The following is a 24947-nucleotide window of genomic DNA, read 5'->3' on the forward strand; positions in this document are numbered from 1 at the left end:
AAAGAAGCCCATAGTTCAAGAAATGACGCAGACTAATGTAAGACTATATACATTTAGTAAATGAATCTAGTTGTCACAGTCTAGTAAATACATTTAAAATAGTCAGCAATAAAGCAAACAAAAACAACCCCACCTTTGCAAAGACCACTGAAACTTAAAACGTGCTACATGTATAAGATTACCAACACGATACCGTTTATATTCTGTTGTTTTTCTTTCTTTTTTGTCCCTTGTTCCCGCAACACAAGCAAAAGAGAGAAATATCTGTCATTTTAAAAAATTTCGTGCTTATATTCAGTTAAGGTTCAAACACGCTGTCCTGGGCAGACACCTCAGTGGGTTAGTTGTTAGTTGGTTACTGGTTAGGAACAGAGAAGAGGATGTAACTGTCTTGCACCTTACCCATTGAGTCGTCAAAGTTTGCTCTGTGTGGGAGCCGCTACCGGGCTGCGAACCCTTTACCTACCAACGTTATGTCCGATGGCTTAACCACGACACCACCGAGGCGGATAGAAAAGATAATAAGTGTAATATAAGCGATGCGCCCTCAGGTCAGCGCTTAAAGGGTGCTGAACATATGTCCGCCAACTGGGACATAGCTCGAGTACTCTTCTGTTGGAGAGCTAAATGGACATTTGGACGGTTATGATCGCTCTCTGCCGCCAGAGATAACTCTCCCTATGTTTATAATTAATTCGTTCACATTGATCATTTTTGTGTTCGCCGTTAACAAATATTTCGCATATTAACCACTAATACACACACTACAGAAAGAAGCTTATAGCTTGCAAGGATGTGTAAGTCGTTAACATTACAGACTTGTCTGTGGTACTTCCAGCCCATGCTAATGTAGTACTTTATGTGTAAAACAGGCGTACTCCGGTCAGGTTTAGTGAGTGTGGTTGTTTAAATCAATATCTTGGGAGAAAAAGTGGGACAACAGGGGTTGTCCATTTTATGATATTTGCCCCCATGCAAGCAACGGTTCATAAAGAATCCACAGACCTTCTGTTATCAATAAACATACTATAGCTACTAACTCCGGATACGATCGATAAAACTGCAAGCCACTTCTTCACAGACAGCACATAACATACCACGGCTTTTGGTTATACCACTTGTGGAACACTGATTGGGACGGGGAAAAACGTTAAGAGAATTAGTCCAATAAAGTGGTTCGATCCAACGAGGTAAGCACCTAAGGCGAGCATTCTACTGACTGAACGAGATCCAGCCCTTCACTATCTATACAACCATAACAATTCGACTATCTATAGAATTCCGAAGATCCACAACTCGACTATTTATAGTATCACGAAGATCGGCAACTCGACTATCTATATAATCACAAAGGTCAATAATTATTCGACTATCTATTGAATCACGAACAGCGACAACTCGACTATCTATAGACTCACGAAGATTGACACCTCGACTATCTATAGAATCGCGAAGATTGACAACTCGACGAATCTATAGAATCACGAAGATCGACAACTCGCCTATCTATAGACTCACGAAGATTGACACCTCGACTATTTATAGAATCACGAAGATCGACAACTCGACTATCTATAGAACCATAAGGATCATCAGCTCGAAAACCTATAGTATCACGAAGATCGACAACTTGACTGTCTATAGAATCAAGAAGAACGACAACTCGACTATGTATAGAATCAAGAAGATCGACAACTTGACTAACTATAGAAAAACACAGATCGACAACTTGACTAACCTTTAGAAACACAAAGATCATCAGCTCGAAAGTCTATAGTATCTCGACTATTTATAATATCACGAAGATCGACAACTCGACTATTTATAGTATCACGAATATTGACAACTCGACTGCTTATAGAATCACGAAAATCGACAACTCGACTATCTACAGAATCACGAAAATCAACAATTGGACTGTCTATAGAACCACGAGGATCTCTTTTTGAGAGGTTTTATCCTAGTTGTCAAGCATCCATGCAGTGGAAGAAGCATCTTCCCAACTGCAACGTCACAGAGCTGATGCGTTCGCCGCACATGGATGCAAGACAAAATGTCAACGGTCCCAATGCTAACGGTTTAAATGTAATGGTCAAAATGTCAGTGGAAAATATGTCAACAGAAAAAAAAACCTAGCTAATAAGAGTTTAGCTGAGCGATAAAACCGACAAATGGACCATCCTCTAATTATTGCCAATTTTGTAATGAGTAGAGAACTCGATTTTCTCAACCCGTTTACATAGACACAAAACACACGCGCACGTGCACACGCACACACGCAAACATACATGTACGTATATACACACACACACAAATATATAATATATATATATATATATATATATATATATATATATATATATATATATATATATATATATATATATAGTACACCTACAATACACACCCACACAATACACACTCACAGGGAGGGAGCCATTTTGAACCAGATACCACATTAATGGTAGCCATTTTCCCCTTTGACATTTTGTCCGTTGACATCACCGCGAACAACCACCGGACATTTTTTTGTTTTTAAAGTAGGGTAAATATGAATTTAAATTTAGGCCTCTCTTCAGGACATTATAAATATCACACATCGAGTATCTTAAAACACTTTTTGTCCAATAGTAATTCTAATACCACTACTAATCATAATAATCATAATCATAATCAAAGTAACGACAACAGTTAAAATAACAATAATAATAGCAATAATAATAATAGTAATAATAATAATAATAGCAACAACATTTTAAATGGCACCAACAATAATAATAATAATAATAACAACAAAACTTACAATACAGAATACAAATAATAACGACAACAATAAATAAATAAATAAATAACAAAAAAATGCGTGGGCGAGCATTTATCCTCATAACGGGCAGGATTTAATTTCGGTAACTTACGAGGAAGAATCTAATATTCTATTTATTGCAACATGCTACTACATTGTATATATAATGTCCTTGAATGGCGAACTTTGCTTTGTAAGTCATGGCATTGCAATGAAATAAACACAGAACACTAATCTGAATTCACGTACACGTGTGCACTGAATTTACGACTTGGCTGTGTCATTATAGATAAGAAAGTATCCACTTTATAAAAAGTAACACGTGCTAACGTTGAATATAACAGTATGCTTAGATTGTAAAGCCCATAAAATCTGCAATACGTTTGTCTGCTTACTCCCAGTGGGTGGGTGGGTGTTTTTGTTTTGTTTTGTTTTGTATTGTTTTGTCCGTAATACGTGTGCATGCATGTACGTATGTACGTAATCTACAATGCGTAATATGTAACAATCGCGCTTTAGTACAAGTAGGTTCCATTTGTCTCCGTACCCGATTCATATTCGATTTTTCTATAATCTCTGCATTATGGGTTACGTATATGTATCCGATCAAGCTTATGGATTAATTAAGGACAGATATAATTTCCGCCTTAAGCTGTATATTAAGCTGTAGCGTCGCGTCGCGCGCGTGCAGTTAGGATGCCGTTATGGAAATCAATGATTTCTAAAATAATCGCTCGCATCGCTCACGTCCCTCGCGGCCGGTTAGGATACAGCTTTAAAGTTGCAATGTTTTAACATAATTTACTAATTAAAAAAATACAGGTACAGATACAGCTTTAATAAGCTCAAAATATAACCTAGACATAATATAACATCATTTTCTGATGTAGATTATGACTTCTCTGGCGCAGGTATGTATTCCAGAGGCAGTGTTCTGTGTATTACGTGTCTTATGTTTATGTTATGCCCCACAGGAGCCTTCCTGATACCATACTGCATATTTATCATCGCCCTGTGCTACCCGATATTCTTCCTGGAGCAAGCGATTGGACAGTATTCAGGACTAAGTCCCACAGACATATGGAGTATGTGTCCAATGTTGAAAGGTAAGCATTACTTCTAGATTTGAGCAGCGAGAGAGGTAGATAGACAAATATAGACAGAGAGGCAGAGATATGTAACACTAGAGACTATATTTATTGTAGAGATAAACAGGGAAAGAGAGAGAGAGAGAGAGAGAGAGAGAGAGAGAGAGAGAGAGAGAGAGAGAGAGAGAGAGAGAGAGAGAGAGAGAACACACACACACACACACACACACACAGATAGACAGAGAGAGAGAGAGAGAGAGAGAGAGAGAGACGTAGAGAGAGAAAGTATTGAATGAATGAATGAATGTTTAACGACACCCCAGCACGAAAAATACATTGGCCACTGGGTGTCAACTCATGGCAATGCAAACAAATAAAGTGATGATCAACATCAACACAAAAACTCAAGACAAACAAAAACAGTGTAAAGAACTGTGCAAAAACACAATCATCAAAGAATTTTACGGATACTGAATTTTACTCAAAACTTCAATGTTGTGCTGTATTCAAAGAGAATGTTACACCCCTGCACCACGGTGAGGTTACAGCACACGCAGGGGTAGAGAGAGAAAGAGACAGATAGCCAGACAGAAAGAGAGGCAGAAAGACAGAGAGAGAGAGAGAGAGAGAGAGAGAGAGAGAGAGAGAGAGAGAGAGAGAGAGAGAGAGAGACAGAGAGAGACAGAGAGAGAGAGAGAGAGAGACAGACAGACAGACAGATAGAAAGAAAGAAAGAGGCAGAGAGACAGAGACAGAGAGGCAGAAACGGAGAGATCGCGAACAACAACCAGTTTATTTGATCAACAAAATATAAGTCGTAAATTTTTATTCCAAATTTATTTATATTATTTGAAAACATTTTCTTATTCTTTAATTAATTTTGTTAGAATAGGATATTTCATGTTCCCCTTTTGTCATTTAAACAATCATATTATCCACAAAGGAAATTATAGCTATAAACACTCGTGTCATTTATAATATAATGTATTATTATTTTTATTTTCATTTAAATTAATTTGTTTAAACACGTGACTTCCCGATGACTGAATGCGCTCTAAAGCCGCTCCTTTGATAACACGCTATTGACATGTCCGTCTAGGATGTATACTACCAAATAAAATCCCATAGACGACAATAGTAACATATGTGGCTAAAACGTCTACCTGCAGCGTATCAATCGACATAAACTCAACGGATATAAATACCACTACCCCTCACCCGTAAAGTGAATCAGAATAATATTGAGGTCAAGCTGTTCATTTCTGAGATAACGGGTAGCGTCTATAACTACCATAGTTCCGCACAAAATTCGAGTACTTGTTTTACAGACACCCCATACGTGTTTCAAGCACAAAGCTACTTGACACAGTGGTCCCAGATGCAATAAAATTGCTTACATTTTTAGCCCAGATGAAACTAAAATGTTTTTACAACCAACACACTCACATTTATGACCAATTACATGACTTGTGAGGTTAACTTCTCTATAAAAAAAGTGCACCTCGAACTTTGACCCAGCTGAGTGTTATTTGGTTTAGTACAACCTTTAAACATAAAATAATAACAATAGAGAAATTGGATAAACGCTGTACTGTCAGTGTACAGTGTGCGCGCCAAGTTTTAATTATGAATGCAAACGTTCTTAGCAGGAGTCGAAGTTCAGGCTTCAGACATCATCTATCGGCCTCTGTTCTGGGTGACAAGAGAGAAACCCATCAATAAAGAGACATGCTGCTCTTCTTCTCTTGAGAGCGAGAGAGAGAGAGAGAGAGAGAGAGAGAGAGAGAGAGAGAGAGAGAGAGAGAGAGAGAGAGAGAGAGAGAGAGAGAGAGAGAGAGAGTTGTCCCTGTAATTTGTCCTGGGTGTACAATATATTGGAACACGTGAATGTGCACGTTATATATATTATTACGTAATTCGTAGAGGTATCCTACGATAGTTTATACATGTAATATTTTAACGTTTATCACATGTAATTGATAACCATTATGTTCGGTGTTTTAAAATACCAAAACGTGTCAACTGTATTCAATTGTACTCCAGTTAATGTACGACTGCAAAGAACAGTTGTTTGAATAACTTGTCAGTCTCACTGTAAAAAAAAAAACCCGTATCATTTGACGTTCCTGAAACATAATATTTGTATCTGCTTTTTTCTCTCTTAGTATTACCATCATTCTCTGGTTACATTGGCTAGGTTCATTTAATTGATGCACGTAGTAGATTTGGCCAAGTATGTAAACAAGGGCCGATATTTCAACCCATGACCTAGAGTACTGGGGCCCTATTTTCGAAGCCATCTTAGCGCTACGAAATCGTAAAACCGTCGTAGGTTGTGACGTCACTACAGCGCACGCCATAGTGACGTCATAGCTTACGATGATTTCACGATTTCGTAGGCTAAGATAGCTTCGAAAATATGGGCCCAGTGTTTTTTTGTTAGCACTTCTGTTTACGATTAAATCATGACCTTGCATCAAGGACACGGTTATTTAAAGGGACATACCCTAGTTATTAAACACTAAGGGATATGTTTCACTATTAGAGCCGCTTATGATCATTGAAATCAAATATTACTTATGTTTTATTGTTTAGATTATCCATTTCCGTACAACCGTAGTCTTTCTGATCGTCCTGGTGTTTCTAATACCACAAAATAAATTTTTCATATTTTTAAAACAACACGTGTATGAGAACTAACGGTTATGGAGTCTCGTTTTAGTCTACTTTTAAGGTTATTTCAACATCATAGACTCTTGTTTCATTCTGTTATATCCAAATTTGTTACAGATTTGTAAATTAACCAAACTTAGTGTCCATTTTTACGGGTTGAAAATAGGGTCTAGGTGAAAAATATGTCTTAGTTTTTAATAAAAAACTAGGTTCTGTCCCTTTAAAGCTTGCAGCAGGATCGTAATCGATTCCTACAGAAGAAACCGAGAATGGTCGATCATCGAAACAAAAGCATTTGGAATTTTTTTTTTAAGACATTGTCTGTAATATTATATATATACATCAATAACCAATATTCATTTACCGCCTACCTGCGCTGTGATAATTTACTTTATTAACCCGGTTAATAATGGTATGCACATTTGCAAGGTCTCTAGATAATGTGTTGCTGTGAATGGGTCATTTGCTTACAAGCCAACAAGACCCGTGTACCTGAGCGTAACGTTTTCACAGATTTAGTTAAAATGCGTGACGTCAAACTAATCTGTGCTAATCATGATGACGTCATATTATCGATGGCGGCGACTTTAGTACTGTGATTTACTAAAACATTAATTAGAATTTTATTTTAGAAGTGTTATAGGTTAAATAGAATTCGCTACTCGTGTTTTATAATATGTAAAGTATCAAAATCGTCTCGGTTGATATTTTCCATATTAAAAAATACTCTTGACGAAATCTCTCTCTCTATCTCTCTCTCTATCTCTCTCTCTCTCTCTCTCTCTCTCTCTCTCTCTCTCTCTCTCTCTCTCTCTCTCTCTCTCTCTTGGGCACATCAATGTTGTCAAGCACTGGATAGGAGTTTAGACACTAACATATTACTAAGACACATCAATGTTACCAGACACCGAGTCGGGGTTTAGACACTAACATATTAATATGACACGTCAATGTTACCATGCAGTGGGTCGCGGTTTAGACACTAGCATATTAATGTAACACACCAATGTTACCACGCAGTGGGTCGGGGTTTAGACACTAACATATTAATATGACACATCAATGTTACCAGGCAGTGGGTCGGGGTTTAGACATTAACATCAATATGATACTTCAATGTTTTTGGAGACTGGGTCGGGGTTTAGACACTAACATATTAATATAACACATCAATATTACCAGACACTGAGTCGGGGTGTCACGTCAAGAGTGACCAAGGGCTCTTAATCACACAATTTCCCAACAGAAAACAAAAACAAATAATTTTACATTTGTATTTCACCAAGAATCAATAAATAATTATTAATCTTAATATTTAGTGGTGGTTTATAAACAATTCACTGGAAATAAGGTAATACTGTTCATATATAATAACACCCAGGCACCAAGCACCAGTAAATTATCAGTCTCTGGAACAGAGACCCCTTTCAAATACGTGTAACCAAGTCCAGGTCAAGTTCATCGACAGTGTTTGCTTTGTTCTTGCAACCCTCGACTCGCCGTCACCCTGTTCCATAAATAAGGCCATCTGCTGCTGGTAACCATTATCACCCCAACTCATTAAATCCGACCGTCACTCTTCCACTATCAACGAGGCCATCGGTATCAGTCCCCACGGTGACGCAACAAGCTGCTGGTAACCCATCATCACCCCAGCTCACAATAATACACCTGACCCGACAATAAAAACATGGTAAATAATACAATTGCCATGATTACACCATAATAAAGTAACTAAACCTTGATTTACAGGATTTTGGCATATAACCTGGTTTCCACAAAAAATATCTATTTCCAGTACTTTTCATTGGCCATTTATTAGTGCAACCTATTTACAAAACACTACGGCCAATTCTTATTTAATACACTATGTCCATTAAATATACATGTACAAAGTTGTCAACTATTAAAATTACATTATACAACCATTTTTACTTTAACCAGTGTTAACAATTATTACTATAAGTATACATACAATATTTACTGCCAAACTATACAATTTCCTAACAAATTACCGCCTTTTCCTTAATATACAAGTTAAAATAAAATACTTACAACATAATGCAACTCCAAGTATAATATAATATAAACATAGATACATAACAAAACCCTACTTACCCCAGCTGTTCACAGGAAACCTCTCTAGTTCCAAAACGTGAAACGTGTCCACACACCATGTATCACTGCCCGTGCACCGTGTGCATCACAGCTCTGGGTTCTCCTAACAATAGCCCTGACCAGCACTTTTAACCAAGTGTCAACGAAAATGGACTAGTCCACAATCACGCTGTGCCACTGCAGACCAAACCATTGCAAGTGCTAGTGTATTTGACTGCACGTGTGAAAAGGTACCATATGACAACTGCGAGTAATAGGCTAAATAAAATATTCAAATAATCTACACAACCGATACTCCACAACTTATGTACAATAAAATACGGTTGTGACATTACCTTTCCCCCAAAAGAAGTGTAAAGCACTTTGCCACTACACAACCTATTTTATATCACTATATTCACAATCTAGTCAAGCAATCTGCCCCAACATTTTCTGACCCTTTTATAGCAACAATCTGAAACCTGTACGGTTGTAACACCAAAGCCCAACGCATTAGTCTTGCATTTGCACATTTTGATTTGTTCAGATACACTAAAGGCTGATGATCTGTTTCTAAAATAAACTCACGACCATACAAATACCTTTGAAATTTCTGTATAGCCCACACAATAGCTAAACATTCTTTCTCAACTGTGGCATAGTGAGTTTCTGCTTTCTTGTACTTTCGACTAGCATAAGCTATTGGCATTTTTATACCCTCATCCATTTGTGACAAAACTGCCCCAATTCCATTCTCCGAAGCATCGGTCTGTAGAATGAAAGTTTTATCCACATCTGGCAATTTTAAGATAGGAAACCTAGTAAGAGCATTTTTCAATGTATGAAAAGCATTTTCTTGTGCTTGTTCCCATACAATCTTATTTGGTTGTCCTTTCCTGGTTAGGTCTGTCAAAGGAGTAGCAATGCTTACAAAATTTGGAATGAATTTTCGATAAAACCCAACTAGTCCCAAAAATTATTTTACCTGTTTCTTTGTCTCCGGTTGTTTAGCCTCTTTAATAGCTTTGACCTTATCTAGCACTGGTTCCAGCTTTTCATTTCCCACTATGTGTCCTAGACATTCCAAACTTTGAAAACCAATGTAGCACTTACTTGGCTTTGCAGTCAGATTTGCATTTCTTAACCTAATCAGCAGCTCTTTCAACACCTGCATATGTTCTCCAAAAGTGGTGGTGTAGATAATTATATCATCTATGAAATTATCAATATTTTGCATATCTTGCAGTAGTTTTCTCATCAGTCTACTAAAACTAGCAGGTGCATTTACCAATCCGAATGGCATAACTTTGAACTGAAACAATCCCATGGGGGTTTGGAAAGCGGTTAATCCTTTCGCGCTTTCTGTCAGTGGTAGCTGCCAATAGCCCTTTGACAAATCCAGTTTACTTATATACCTACATCCATTCAATTTGGCAAAGATCTCGTCTGCATTTGGCATTGGTTCAGCGTCGAAAATGGTAATTTTGTTCAACCTCCTGAAATCTATGCAAAATCTATTAGTCCCATCTTTCTTTTTGACAATGACTATGGGTGATGAATATGGACTATCTGAATATTCAATAATATCCATCTGTAACATACTCCTTACCTCATCATCGACCACGTCACGCATTGCAAAAGGCAAAGGATGGGGTTTAACTCTAACTGGAGTATCTGATAACAGTCTGATATCATGAATTGCCAAACTGGTATACCCTGGCGAATCTGACAAAACATCAGAATATTCATACAACAATTTCCTTACCTCTTGAATTTGATCCCAAGCCAAACCTGAGTTCACCTTTACCTCATTCGGACCCTGGGCGATTCTTACACTCGGAGGTTCAACCAATCCATCATGACTTTCAATACCCTCGTCTGTCTGAAGATCTATGACAGCAACGTTAACTAATGCTAACACACCATCCTGGTTTTCTCTCTGAACATAATGCTTCAACATGTTCGCATGGAATGTTTTGATCTTCCTAGTCACTTCTAACCGATAGTCTACATTCCCCAACTTTTCCTTAATGGTATAAGGTCCCTTCCATTGCATGGTTAGTTTATTGTTATCTGTTGGCAGTAACACTAAAACCTTTTCACCCACCTTCATATTTCTCTGTCTTGCTTTCTTGTTGTAATAGTAGTTGTGTCTCCTGGCAGATTTTTCCAAGTTTTCTTTCGCCATCTGACGTGTTAATTCAAGTCTTTCCCGGAGATCAATCACATACTGATATGTTGACCGTACCTGATCATCCTGTACTTCCTTTGTCCATAATTCTTTTAGGATTGACATTGGTCCCCTGACTGAATGACCATAAACCAATTCGAATGGTGAAAACCCCAAACTCTCCTGAGGCACTTCACGATATGCAAAGAGAACTGCACTCAAATACTTATCCCAGTCTTGTGGACGCTCGGCACATAATCGTTTCAACATCTGCTTCAAAGTACCGTTAAACCGTCCAACCAACCCATTGCACATTGGGTGGTATGGCGTCGTAGTAAGTTGTTTCAAAGAAATCAATCTACTTACCTCTGACATAAGTGTGGAAGTGAACTGTGTACCCATATCGGTCAACATCTCTCTTGGAACACCTATTCGACAAAATATGTCTACCAAGGCTTCCGCCACTCTTTCAGCTTCGATACCTTTCAAAGCAACGGCTTCCGGATACCTTGTAGCATAGTCAACTAAGGTTAAGATATACCTGTTGCCTTTTTCTGTTGCAGGTTTAAGTGGACCCACCAAATCTACAGCCACTCGTTTAAAAGGTTCATCAATAAGAGGCATTTGCTCCAGTGGAACTTTACATACTCTACCTTTTGTGATAATCCGTTGACAAATATCACATGACTGACAGAACCTTTTTCCTTCCGCTTGCACTCCTGACCAGAAAAACTCCGCTAATATTCTACTTACTGTGCGTTTTGTTCCCAAATGGCCAGACATTATCGATTCATGAGCAAGTTTCAGCACCTTAGTTCTATATGGCTGAGGAACAACGAATTGGGTGAAAGTCTTACCATTCTCCACCTTAGAAGATTTGAACTTACGGTACAGTAACCCTTGTTTCTTGTAAAACAGTGCCCTGTTCTGTGAAAGCTGACCCTTCTCTGCAAGCACAAATAATTTCCTCAATGTAGGATCGTCCTCCTGTGCCTTCTTCATCTCATCAGGAGAACCACATCCAGCAATACCCTCAGGAACTTTCAAAGGTGAATACGCCTTACCTGCGTCATGTTTCTGCTGTCGTGTTTGTACTGCCTGAATAAGCTTCCAGTCTGGATTAGGATGATTTGGCTCCCTGACATTTTTAATATTGCCAAGTATCAAATCATAAAGTGGATGTTCTAGACACCAAGCCTTTACTTCACCTGTATAATATGGTGTGTCGATTTGCACTTTTGCTATGGGTGCTTCCACTTTTGATCCATCTGCTAACATACAGATTTGAACCTCACCAGTTAGCTGTTCATCAGGAATGTAGCATCGTCTCACAACTACACCATTGCATCCAGTATCTCGCAACACACTGACAACTTCACCACCTAACCAACCTTTCGCTGTAGGCATACTCAACACTTCAGTTTTTAAATCACACGATGTACTAAGAATGCACTCACTTGATGTTGAAGCTGTTGTCACAGTTGTGGTGTATGATACACAAGTTCCACAAACCTTTGGTATTGTACCTGCATTTTTGTAACCGTTATCCTTCATTCCTTGTTCAGTTCTAATACCGATTTCACCAGCTGATCGTTCTCTAGAAACCAATTCCCGTTCTGATGTCATGCAACCTACCTTGGATTGTTGTACTTTTTGATAACAACGAGTAGCAATATGACCAAGTTTACCACATCTAAAGCAACGTTTATTAGAGAACGAACCTGAAACATCCGGTTTCGATATTTTAGTTGTTCCATTACCTTCTTTGCTTTTCCTTTCTGGAATGTTCTGGCTAAACTGAATTCCCAAACCTTTTGTTAAATTCACTGCTCGAGTAAATCTTGCCTCACGAAATTGATCCGCCAAAACAGCCATCTCATCTATTGTTGTAGGTGTTCTTTCCTTCAGAAATAAAGCTAGTTCTCTGTTACAAATTTGTACAAACTGATCACGCATTATGACATCAAACAAGGCTTTAAAAGTATGCTCAGTCTTGGACATCTCTAACCATCTTCTCAAATAACTTGCTAACCTAACTGAAAACTGTTGGAAAGTCTCACCTGTCTCAGGTTTTCCAGTTCTGAATTTCAGCCTAAAGCCATCTTCCGTCAAGTCATATCTTTTAAGTAATGCTTCTTTCAAATTGTTATAGTTAAGAGCTTGTTCACTTGGCATCGATGCATAAACATCTAAAGCTCTACCTTTCAACAAAACACTCAGATGAGTAGCCCACATCTCATTTGGCCGCATATCTCTCAAATCGTCTAAGATAACTGTCCATGTCATCCTTACCATCCTCAAAAGCAGGAATTTTAGGCCCTTTAGGTACATTCTGAAAAACCACATTTCCCTTGCCACTTAACTCTGCCTGTTTTTGTAATAATTCCAACTGATGTTCATGATCAATTTTTTTAGCTTTTATTTCTAATTCTAATTTTTCCAAAGCTAACTTATACTCATGTTCCTCCCTTTCCTTTTCTCTTTTAGCTACCCTTCCTCTCGCTGTTGTGCCTCCATTTCCTTTTCTCTTTGAGCTGCCCGTTCCTCTCGCTGTTGTGCCTCCATTTCCTTTTCTCTTTGAGCTGCCCGTTCCTCTCGCTGCTGTGCTTGCTGCTCTCTAACAAATTCTCTTAACGACTCACCCTCGTACCCTAGTAGCTCTCCTTGCTCCATTAATTCCTTAAGCGAGTCCATATTAAACTAGCCTAAGTAAACACTGTCTACTGGTTAAAATATAACTTCCCTTCAGAAGTACCCAGCACTAAGTTCAACCCAGAATACTATACTACCCTAAAGTTAAACAATACAACCAAAACTCGCAGTGTCAACACTATCCCGTTCACACAAACAGCAAATGCATACTTACCCGTTTATTGTGAACCAAAAATCCTTGGAACAGAGACTGGTGCCTGAACAACTGGGGTCCGTATTTTCTCCCAAACCAGTTCTACCATTCCCAACTCAGAGTTCCATCAGTTGCACTAAAAAAAAAAAAAAAAAAAAAAATAATAATATATATAATTACTAGAAAAATACAAAAATACATATACTCATATACTGCTAATCTGTCAAGAAATCGTGAGATCAAGAATCCAACTTCTGACACCAAAATGTCACGTCGAGAGTGACCAAGGGCTCTTAATCACACAATTTCCCAACAGAAAACAAAACCAAATAATTTTACATTTGTATTTCACCAAGAATCAATAAATAATTATTAATCTTAATATTTAGTGGTGGTTTATAAACAATTCACTGGAAATAAGGTAATACTGTTCATATATAATAACACCCAGGCACCAAGCACCAGTAAATTATCAGTCTCTGGAATAGAGACCCCTTTCAAATACGTGTAACCAAGTCCAGGTCAAGTTCATCGACAGTGTTGCTTTGTTCTTGCAACCCTCGACTCGCCGTCACCCTGTTCCATAAATAAGGCCATCTATAGTGTCGGTCAACGGTGACACCAGAAGCTGCTGGTAACCATTATCACCCCAACTCATTAAATCCGACCGTCACTCTTCCACTATCAACGAGGCCATCGGTATCAGTCCCCACGGTGACGCAACAAGCTGCTGGTAACCCATCATCACCCCAGCTCACAATAATACACCTGACCCGACAATAAAAACATGGTAAATAATACAATTGCCATGATTACACCATAATAAAGTAACTAAACCTTGATTTACAGGATTTTGGCATATAACCTGGTTTCCACAAAAAATATCTATTTCCAGTACTTTTCATTGGCCATTTATTAGTGCAACCTATTTACAAAACACTACGGCCAATTCTTATTTAATACACTATGTCCATTAAATATACATGTACAAAGTTGTCAACTATTAAAATTACATTATACAACCATTTTTACTTTAACCAGTGTTAACAATTATTACTATAAGTATACATACAATATTTACTGCCAAACTATACAATTTCCTAACAAATTACCGCCTTTTCCTTAATATACAAGTTAAAATAAAATACTTACAACATAATGCAACTCCAAGTATAATATAATATAAACATAGATACATAACAAAACCCTACTTACCCCAGCTGTTCACAGGAAACCTCTCTAGTTCCAAAACGTGACACGTGTCCACACACCATGTATCACTGCCCGTGCACCGTGTGCATCACAGCTCCGGGTTCTCATAACAGTAGCCCTGACCAGCACTTTTAACCAAGTGTCAACGAAAATGGACTAGTCCACAATCACGCTGTGCCACTGTAGACCAAACCATTGCAAGTGCTAGGGTATTTGACTGCATGTGTGAAAAGGTACCATATGACAACTGCGAGTAATAGGCTAAATAAAATATTCAAATAATCTACACAACCGATACTCCACAACTTATGTACAATAAAATACGGTTGTGACACGGGGTTTAGACACTAACATATTAATATGACACAACAATGTTACCAGGCAGTGGGTCGGGGTTTAGACACTAGCATATTAATGTAACACACCAATGTTACCACGCAGTGGGTCGGGGTTTAGACACTAACATATTAATATGACACATCAATGTTACCAGGCAGTGGGTCGGGGTTTAGACATTAACATCAATATGATACTTCAATGTTGTTGGAGACTGGGTCGGGGTTTAGACACTAGCATATTAATGTAACACACCAATGTTACCACGCAGTGGGTCGGGGTTTAGACACTAACATATTAATATGACACATCAAATGTTACCAGGCAGTGGGTCGGGGTTTAGACATTAACATCAATATGATACTTCAATGTTGTTGGAGACTGGGTCGGGGTTTAGACACTAACATATTAATATAACACATCAATATTACCAGACACTGAGTCGGGGTTTAGACACTAACATATTAATATAACACAACAATGTTACCAGACACTGGGTCAGGGTTTAGACACTAACATATTAATATAACACGTCAATGTTACCAGACACTGGGTCGGGGTTTAGTCACTAACATATTAATATGATACATCAATGTTACCAGGCAGTGGGTCGGGGTTTAGACACTAACATCAATATGATACTTCAATGTTGTTGGAGACTGGGTCGGGGTTTAGACACTAACATATTAATATGACACATCAATGTTACCAGGCACTGGGTCGGGGTTTGGACACTAACATATTAATATAACACGTCAATGTTATGCAGGTATCGGCCACAGTATGGTGACCATATCCGTGATCGGCGTCATCATCTACAGCATCCTGGGCTCCTGGAGTATGTTCTACCTTTACAACTCCTTCTCGACGACGCTGGCGTGGACCACGTGCGACAACTGGTGGAACAGCATCCACTGCATTACGGGGAACGAGAGCAACAACATCAGCGCTGTCGGCAACGTGACTGTTAGCGTGATCGGGCTCGAGGTCGTGTACAACACGTCATCGCAACAGCCTGCAGACGTCGGCAGGGAGTACGACATGTGGGGCAGTAGCAACACCACGAGGACGTCGCTAGAAGAATACTTCTTGTGAGTGGATGTCAAAACCATCTTCTGGTTTCAGGTTCTTTGTCATGGTCAGAAAATGCACCTGGTTGACAGTGGAGATCTCGCCTGCTGCTTATAAAACTTTCAGAGTCTAGTCTCGAGACTAATTGAGTCTGAGACACTAATGTCGTGACAACGCCATACACAGTGTATGCATGTGACGTCATTAGATATTGAGTCTGGACTCTAAACGTTTTATAAGCACGGGCCCTGGTTCAGACATGGCGGAGAAAAGGGGCTGGGGGCTCTAGCATACCCTCGAACCTCTTAGAAACTTTGTTTTACGCCCTCAATCTCAGTCTACTTACTTCCGCCGTGCCTGCTGGGCCCATATTTTTGGAGTTGTCTTAGCGCTACGATATCGTAAAATCATCGTAGGCTATGAAGAGTCATTGTGACGTCATAAGATTGTTTTACGATATCGTAGCGCTTAGATTGTTTCGAAAATATAAGCCATGGCCCCGGGCTTATAAAACGTGTAGAGTCTAGACTCAAGACTTTAATAGTTATAAACGGTTGTTTCTTTTGTTTAACGACACCACTAGAAAACATTGATTTATTAATCATCGGCTATTATTTCATTAGTAGCAAGGGCTCCTTTACATGCAACATCTCATAGATATGATAGCACATACCACATCATTTGATATACCAATCTCGGTGCACTGGAAAAGCCCAATAGGCCCACCGACGGGGATCGATCCTTATCCTACCGCGTATCAAGCGCGTGACTTACCAGTGAGCTACATCCCACCCCCATGACTCAAATAGGCAGGGAAGGGCAAGGCCAATGCACGGAGGAAGGCTGCCAGGTCCCCCTCTCCTTCCTTTGACAGCAGTGTAGAACGGGCCGCCGCCCTAGAGGCGGTTGCAGTCGCAGACGAGGATGCACCTCCAGAAGTCAGAGATGGTGTTTTGGGGTACCCGCCAGTCATACCGCATACTGGTGTACTTGGACCCTGATGCCAGATGTCTGAGTGTGATGGCTAACTTCATGCCTGGATCAAGAGGGGCTCTGTAGAATGTATGTTGCTTGGTGATTCTGGGACCTACTCGTTCGAGGATCTCATCCAACATCTCAGGGGGCATCCTCATGAAGTTAACAAATGCCTTCTGGTCTTCTCTCCGCAGCTCCATCATGAGTTGGTCATAAAGACTAAACTGTCGCCGCCTCTCAGGGCCCAGCCATACCCTAGACCATCATCTCCGCTGCCCCTTCTCTTCTTTCTGTTCTCTACATGGGCATAGATGTTGAGATTGGCATCTAGCAGGTCAATCTGTGCCTGGATCAGGGCCATTTGATACTGCAGGCGGAGTCTCACACGGCACTCCATCATGAAGGTCCTCACGGTCCCAGAACGTCTTGAGGGGGTCTGACGTCTGTTAAGCTACTGTCACACCTTGCCGGATAGGTTATCTTGTAGTAAACGTCGATTAACAAACGATTCTGGACCCAATTTCACAAAACATCGTAAGCCTAGTTTCGCACGTAAACTTAAATCTACGACTAAATCACAATTCGTATTGCTATTATAGTACAACAAATATAGTTTGAAGAACACACATTTAATTTTCTTTTGTCTTTGAAATATTCCAGCTTCCATAATGATGTAATTGTCTGCGTGAAATAGCTGCCAAACACGTGTAAACGCACGGCCGGTATAACTGCTAGTAGCTAGTAGTAGACGTAAACTTACAATGTCTAGTGAAATATGTCTCTGTATTGTACCTTGTTCACAGTTTGTTAAATATGTATTCATGTAAATGTATATAAAACAGATGAAGCATGGCGAAACACGCTGGGTCTTGTGTTAAATTGTGTGACAATTTGTATAACATTATATATGCAGGTATGACCTTATTTCCCTGAAATACCAAGCTGACCAAGATATCGCAGGTTCCCCGCTAAAAAAATAAAACAAAATTAAATTAAAGAAAGAAAGAACGAAATGTTTCATTTAACGATGCACACAACACATTTTATTTACGGTTATATGGCGTCAAACATATGGTTAAGGACCACACAGATTTTGAGAGGAAACCCGCTGTCGCCACTTCATGGGCTACTCTTTCCGATTAGCAGCAAGGGATCTTTTATTTGCGCTTCCCACAGGCAGGATAGCACAAAACCATGGCCTTTGTTGAACCAGTTATGGATCACTGGTCGGTGCAAGTGGTTTACACGTACCCATTGAGCCTTGCGGAGCACTCACTCAGAGTTTGGAGTCGGTATCTGGATTAAAAATCCCATGCCTCGACTGGGATCCAAACCCAGTACCTACCAGCCTGTTGACCGATAGCCTAACCACGACGCCACCGAGGCCGATAAATTACATTAAAGTTTGTTTTCTTTAATGACAGCACATTGAGTTATTAATTATATCGACTATGGATCAACGCACACTATGATCTTGGATTCTGGTTGGAACAGGAAAAACACATACTATCCGTCGAAGGGGTTCGATCGTTCAAGATAAACACCTCAGACGAACGATATAATGAGCCACACACACGACCAAAGCCTTCAAAGAGAATTAGAAATGGCCTGAAGCATAAATAATTATTCATATTTACACGACGAAGCCGATGCCCACATTATCAAAGCGTTATTTCAAACTGTGAATGGGAAAATCCCCGCGACGCACACAATGGTATAGAGGGCAAGCAAGCAAAAGGCGATGTGTTTATGTTTTGTTTAGTGAATACCAGGCTTCGCTAACCTAGCGTGGATTCAAGTACAATACAACGCAAGCCTCACACAACGCAAATGTTTCATTATTAAGGGCCCCAGACCTTGGGCCCAATTTCACAAAACATCGTAAGGCTGGTTGTGCTCGTAAAGGTAAATCTACGACTAAACCACAATTCGTATTATATTTGAACAAATTCAGGGCCTAACCCTGATGTAAATCCTAGGAGCTGTGCACTACTTTTTATAAACAAATGAAACACTATACAAATTAAACCCTGAGATGTGTATACTATTTTCTGGAGTAAAAAGAACAGAAAAAAGGTGACATTCTCAGGGGGACAACCCCCCCCCCCCCCCCCTGCACCCCAACCCGCTCCCGCACCTCCCCCCTCCCCCCGGAGGATACAGCCCTGCAAATATAGTTAGAAAAACACATATTTCATTTTCTTTTGTCTTTAAAATAAACCAGCTTCCATAATGATGTAATTTTCTGTGTGTAATTGATGCCAAACACATATAAACGCACGACCGGTATAACAGCGAGTAACAGACGTAAACTAAACAATGTTTAGTGAAATGGGTCCCAGAACCGGTTTATTCTAATAGCACATGTAGCACGTCCTAGAGGGCCCCGCAGTCATTGTTTCCCTCTCCTCGAGGGGGTTGCAAAAAATATATTTTTGGAAGGGGCCCCGCTGTTATTTATGCTACAGGCCCCGCAGATCCTTAAACCGGCTCTGGGCCCAGTTGCCTAATTTACAAAAGTTAAACACTCTAAAGCAACATCGAATTTTCCATGGACGTATTATTTCATTGTATTGCAATATCGCAAAGTTGCGAGAGTTAGAGCTGAATTACCATGTTGTACGATGAAACCTCCAACCCTAACAATTAACCACGGCAGTCGACAGTATTGCCGTGGAGATTGCCGCGGTGTTTTTAATTTTCCGTGGCATTTATTACGCCAGTGGATTCAATGTTCTATGTCACATTGTTTTCTTGTAATACTGACAAATCAGAGTTATCATTTGCCATGAAATATTCCATGGAACCAGTATTTCCTCATCCTATCATTATTATTAATTTTATTATTATTATTATTATTATTATTATTATTATTATATTATTATTATCATTACCATTATTATTAATATTACTATAATTCTCAATTTATTATTATTATTATTATTATTATTATTATTTACTATTATTTATTATTATTTATTAATATTATTATATTTTATTATTATTATTATTTACTATTATTTATTATTATTATTATTATTATTATTATTATTTACTATTATTTATTATTTTTATTATTATTATTATTATTATTATTATTATTATTATTCTTTACTATTCTTTACTATTATTTATTATTATTATTATTATTATTATTAAAAATTTTTTTTTTGCTTTGGCCATTTTCTTGATTTCCATTGTTGCAACCTAAAATGTTTTTCGATGCCACTTGTAGCTTCATGGTTGGGACGTACCCAGTAGTAACTTTTAAATCGCTCGCCAGATGCGCGGTCGCTTCGATAGGCTCATTGGGCTATTTATCGTTCGAGTCCGTGTACTACGACTGACAGCCTATATTAAAGGTCGTGGTGTGTGCTATCATGTCTGTGGGATGGTGCATATAAAAGATACCAGGCTACTAACGGCAAAATGTAGCAAATGTACACGTCGGAATTAAATTGCATTTTGGAGTTACGAGTAAGAACATCACTCTCCCTTGATGACAAAAGTAAAACTATGCTTGTTTACACCAATTATAACTGCATTAACTGAACAACGAACGACTCCTCTGGTGTATGCTGACCTACTGGAATCACAGAAATGTCAGATTCGTGGCTTTTTGAAAAACAGTTCATTGTGGGCTTTTAAAAACTTTATACCATCAACTAGCTAAAATAGGTTTCATTTTTATATATAGGTCAGGGTAGAATCGCCTTTCTATATTAATCGGACCATCAATTGCCAATTTAAAATAATGATACAACAAACCGGTAGACCTATTATGGCAAATTCCATGGCCACTTGTCAGGCATAATTCAACAATTATATATAATATATATTAATAAACAATTGTTTTTCTAGACTGTTGGACATTATCGATAGCGGTCTGAAGGACCCTGTTGGGACTCTTATTATAAACTAGTTCCCATAAGACACGTACGTGATGAAGGGATACTGAATTTAAAGTGTGAATGTAAACCAGCTGAACATGTGCTTATAAAGCATTCTGAGTCTAGGCTCAAGAGTCTGAGATTTAAAGGTCCTATATCAAAGCAGAATGTAAATTAATCGATCCCAAGCATAATGTTTTCCATATTTAACTCTAGAATAATAATATTAACAAGTCTTACACTGGACGACAAGAGTGTTATTTCGAATAATGTGTGACTAAGTATAGCATGGTCACCATTTCTGTTGGTGTTTTTCTTAGTTGACCAGAAAAAAAACTTATCTCAGAAACGTTAGTGTGTTGAAAGTGTGCGCATAAAACAGTGACGTCACTAGTTAATGCGTGTTGACACAGCCTCAAGCCCCCCCCCCCTTAAACTATTTTTATTTGTACTAGTAAATGAAATTATTTGGTTGTAATTGTTATAGGCGTATAGCTGAAGGTATAATCTTTATGTTTCAAAGCAAAACATAATAAATATGTTTTGTGGGAACTGAAATTATTGCAGCTTAGACATAACAGCTTTGACGTCGTGGAAACATCATACATACGTCTTGCATGTGTATGTCGTCATTAAATATTTGAGTCCCGGTATTTTATTATTGCTGGGACACTATTTGCTGTAACTATGTCAACATTATTTGAAGGTTCAACACGTTAAGGATTTCATCCGGTTTTGGTGATGTTGGCAAGCTGCAGATGCATCTCGCCATTGGTCTACTACTCTACTGGTTTTTAATCTACCTATGTGTCATGAAGGGAATCAAATCTGTTGGAAAGGTAATGACTGTAATTTGTCTTGTGTGTTGTCTGTGTTATTTGTCTATATTATAGTTTCCGTCTGTAGTCTCTGTTGTCTGTAATATATATGTGTCTGTAGTTATTTTGTGTCTGTGGGGCCGGACATAGCCCAATGGTAAAGCGATCGCTTGTTACGCGTTCGGTCTAGGATCGATGCCAGTCGGTGGACCCGTTGGACTATTTTTCATTCCAGCATGTGCACAACGACTGGTATATCGAAGGCCGTGGTATGTGCTATTCTGTCTGTGGGATGGTGCATATAAAACATTCATTGCTACTAATGAAAAAAAATGTAGCGGGTTTCCTCTCCAAAACTATATGTCAGAAGTACTAAATGTTTGACATTCAATAGCCGATGATTAATAAACCATGCGCTCTAGTGGTGTCCTTAAACAAAACAAACTTTGTGTCTGTAGTCTGTGTTTGTAATCTGTTTCTAGTTATTGTTTATTTCTGGTCTGTTTTGTCAGTAGTCTGCGTGCAGTCTGTATTATATGCATGCTGTCTGTGTTTGTAGTTATTGCTTGTTTGTAGTCTGTGTTTGTAATTGAATTGTCTGCAAACCAATGTCATTTTAAGATAAAAAGTATTCAATATATTCTTACAACATATTTCAGTGAAATTTTAAATGGAAATCTATAACGAATAAAGTACCCTAATTTTGTCCACTAATTGACACAGTGTATTTTGTATTGAAATGAGAGGCCTGAAATACTCCAAACAGTCCGATGTGACCCATATGCACCAACACAAACCAAACAGTGATGTGTTGGACCACAGTATTCCAGTGTAGTGTAGCATAACATATTAAATCATGATGTGGTCCCTTTATTGTAATAACGCCGACTACAGTTATCATTATTACCATCACCACTACCATCATTGCCATTACCATTACTACTACTGTTTCTAATGTACAAGATGTAATTTAACTTAAAATTAAAACAGAAGAGTATAAGATGATGGAAAGCAAATAGAGTGCTTGGAAACATTGTGTGTATGGAAGAGAATAAGGAAAAAGAAAACATTCCAAGAAGGCGATCATTGTAAAAAAACAATTAAAAAGGTTTGCTTTAGTAAAATGAGTGGTATTGTTAAGTTTCATTCAAATTAAAAGGCCAAGCCAAGGAATCCATTTTTTTATGGAAGGTTTCATAGCTCCAATTTTTAAAATGAATATGTTTTTCGATATTAAATTTAGTTTATAACTACTGTAGATATAATGCGTGATGTTTATAGTTAACACATTTATTAAGCTACTGTTTTAGTATATGACAATATATTTGCTGAAATTGATTTCGTTTCCTGTTTTACATAGAATCTATTATTTTACTTCTTTCCATAAATTGTGAACTTAAAACACTTAAAAATAAATGTTGTAGCGATTTTTTGATAATTGCGATGGAAGCTATAATTATTAGTATCAATATAATGAATCATATGCAAGAATGTGTTAGTCGCCAGAATTCTGTGCAAAATTCTATATTGAAACCATCATCAAGATGTATCTTTCACGCTATGGAAAGGGAGAGTATATAACAAAAATCCCATTCCTCTTTATTATATATAAAAGCCTAATTTGCATATTTTATTTGTGGTTTTGGTATTATTATTCGAGTATTTAGTATATCGTTCGCAGCCATTTTTGTCGGTTAACAACTTGCTGAGTTTGCATGGGAAAATGGGGTTTTGTAATGACGTAAAAATGTCATCTGTTAAGTTGTTTAAGTTATGCATAAATGATTTAGTAGCCTTTCTTAATGAAGCTTATTTTGCTATGAATTCTTCGTGCTTTAAGAAGTCTCCTTGTTCATTCAGGGTGTATACTACCAAATCAAATCCCATAGACGACAATAGTAACATATGCGGCTAAAACACCTACCTGCAACGTATCAATCGACATAAACGCCACGGATATAAATACTACCACCCCTCACCCTTAAAGTGAATGACAAAAAAGTGGGTGTCAAGCTGCTCATTTCTGAGATAACGGGTAGCGTCTATGACTACCCTATTTCCGCACAAAATTTGAGTACTTTTTTTTACATGTACCCCATACATGTTCCAAGCACAAGGCTACTTGACACAGTGGTACTAGATGAAATAAAATTGCATACATTTTTAGCCCAGATGAAACTATGTTTTTTTTTTACAACCAACACACTCACATTTATAACCAATCACAAGACTTGTGGTGTTCACTTCTCTATCAAAAGGTGGGTGCACCTCGAACTTTGACCCAGCCGGAAGTTATTTGGTTTAGTACTACCTATAATAGATCACCTATAAAAATGACACAAGTTTTAAGATATTTTATGATTGTTTTTTTATCGAACATATTTTACTGTTGTACCAAATATTAATACCTAAAATGTTATGTCGTTAAACATCCATTCATTCGTTAATGTTTGCTTCTGCACATTTGCATCAATCGGAGGACGGATAACTTATGCGGAAGCGGGTGCGGATGGAATAAAAAACCCAACAGAATTGCCTCACACTAACCAATAACATCTCCTGTACAGACATCCCATATACACGAGGTCTATGTATGACCAGGACATAGTTCTGAAACATAAAGAACGGAATGCATTTTGTTTAAATGTCAATTATGCATCAAATTGTGAGATAAGTCTGCTTTTAAATACTGTAACGGACGTACACATGCCTGAAGATCATCTAGTTCAGCCAGCAAACGTTTCGCTAACGTTCGCGAACTATTTGATTGGTTACCGACGTGAAGCACACATACCAGGTTAGCGGACGTTTTCCTGCTGGGTCTGGCTGAACGCGGCCCGCATATCCCTATCATTTAAGAGTATTTATGTTTTAGGTAGTTTCAACTGTAAAATTGTGATAACAAATTATCATTTGTATATCAGTCAACTTATGTACGAATATCTGAAAGGTGTATACCACCAAATCAA

At 38.3% G+C, this 24947-nt stretch overlaps 2 protein-coding genes across 5 annotated transcripts in view; one reads left to right on the plus strand and one right to left on the minus strand.

Annotated features, from left to right (window-relative positions):
* The window catches only part of LOC121388605 (sodium- and chloride-dependent GABA transporter 1-like), a 224808-nt gene that overhangs the window by 179319 nt on the left and 20542 nt on the right, over window positions 1-24947 (plus strand). For all 3 annotated transcript variants that reach the window (XM_041520012.1, XM_041520011.1, XM_041520013.1), the window contains exons 2-4: window positions 3778-3909; window positions 15994-16315; window positions 21867-21999. In XM_041520012.1, coding sequence (XP_041375946.1) covers window positions 3778-3909; window positions 15994-16315; window positions 21867-21999 — 587 coding nt within the window. The remainder of the gene's footprint in view (window positions 1-3777; window positions 3910-15993; window positions 16316-21866; window positions 22000-24947) is intronic.
* LOC121388603 lies at window positions 8095-13689 on the minus strand. 2 transcript variants are annotated; one of them, XM_041520010.1, is made up of 3 exons: window positions 9621-13689; window positions 8683-9587; window positions 8095-8235 (listed from the first exon to the last, which is right to left on the minus strand). In XM_041520010.1, the coding sequence occupies exon 1, from the start codon at window positions 13175-13177 to the stop codon at window positions 9638-9640; it is 3540 nt and encodes a 1179-aa protein (XP_041375944.1). In that variant the 5' UTR covers window positions 13178-13689; the 3' UTR covers window positions 8095-8235; window positions 8683-9587; window positions 9621-9637. The 2 variants fall into 2 exon arrangements, with proteins under 2 accessions (XP_041375944.1, XP_041375943.1); XM_041520009.1 differs by having other exon boundaries at window positions 8683-13689.

This window comes from Gigantopelta aegis, chromosome 14 (genome assembly GCF_016097555.1).
Source record: "Gigantopelta aegis isolate Gae_Host chromosome 14, Gae_host_genome, whole genome shotgun sequence".
NCBI classification, from domain to species: domain Eukaryota; kingdom Metazoa; phylum Mollusca; class Gastropoda; order Neomphalida; family Peltospiridae; genus Gigantopelta; species Gigantopelta aegis.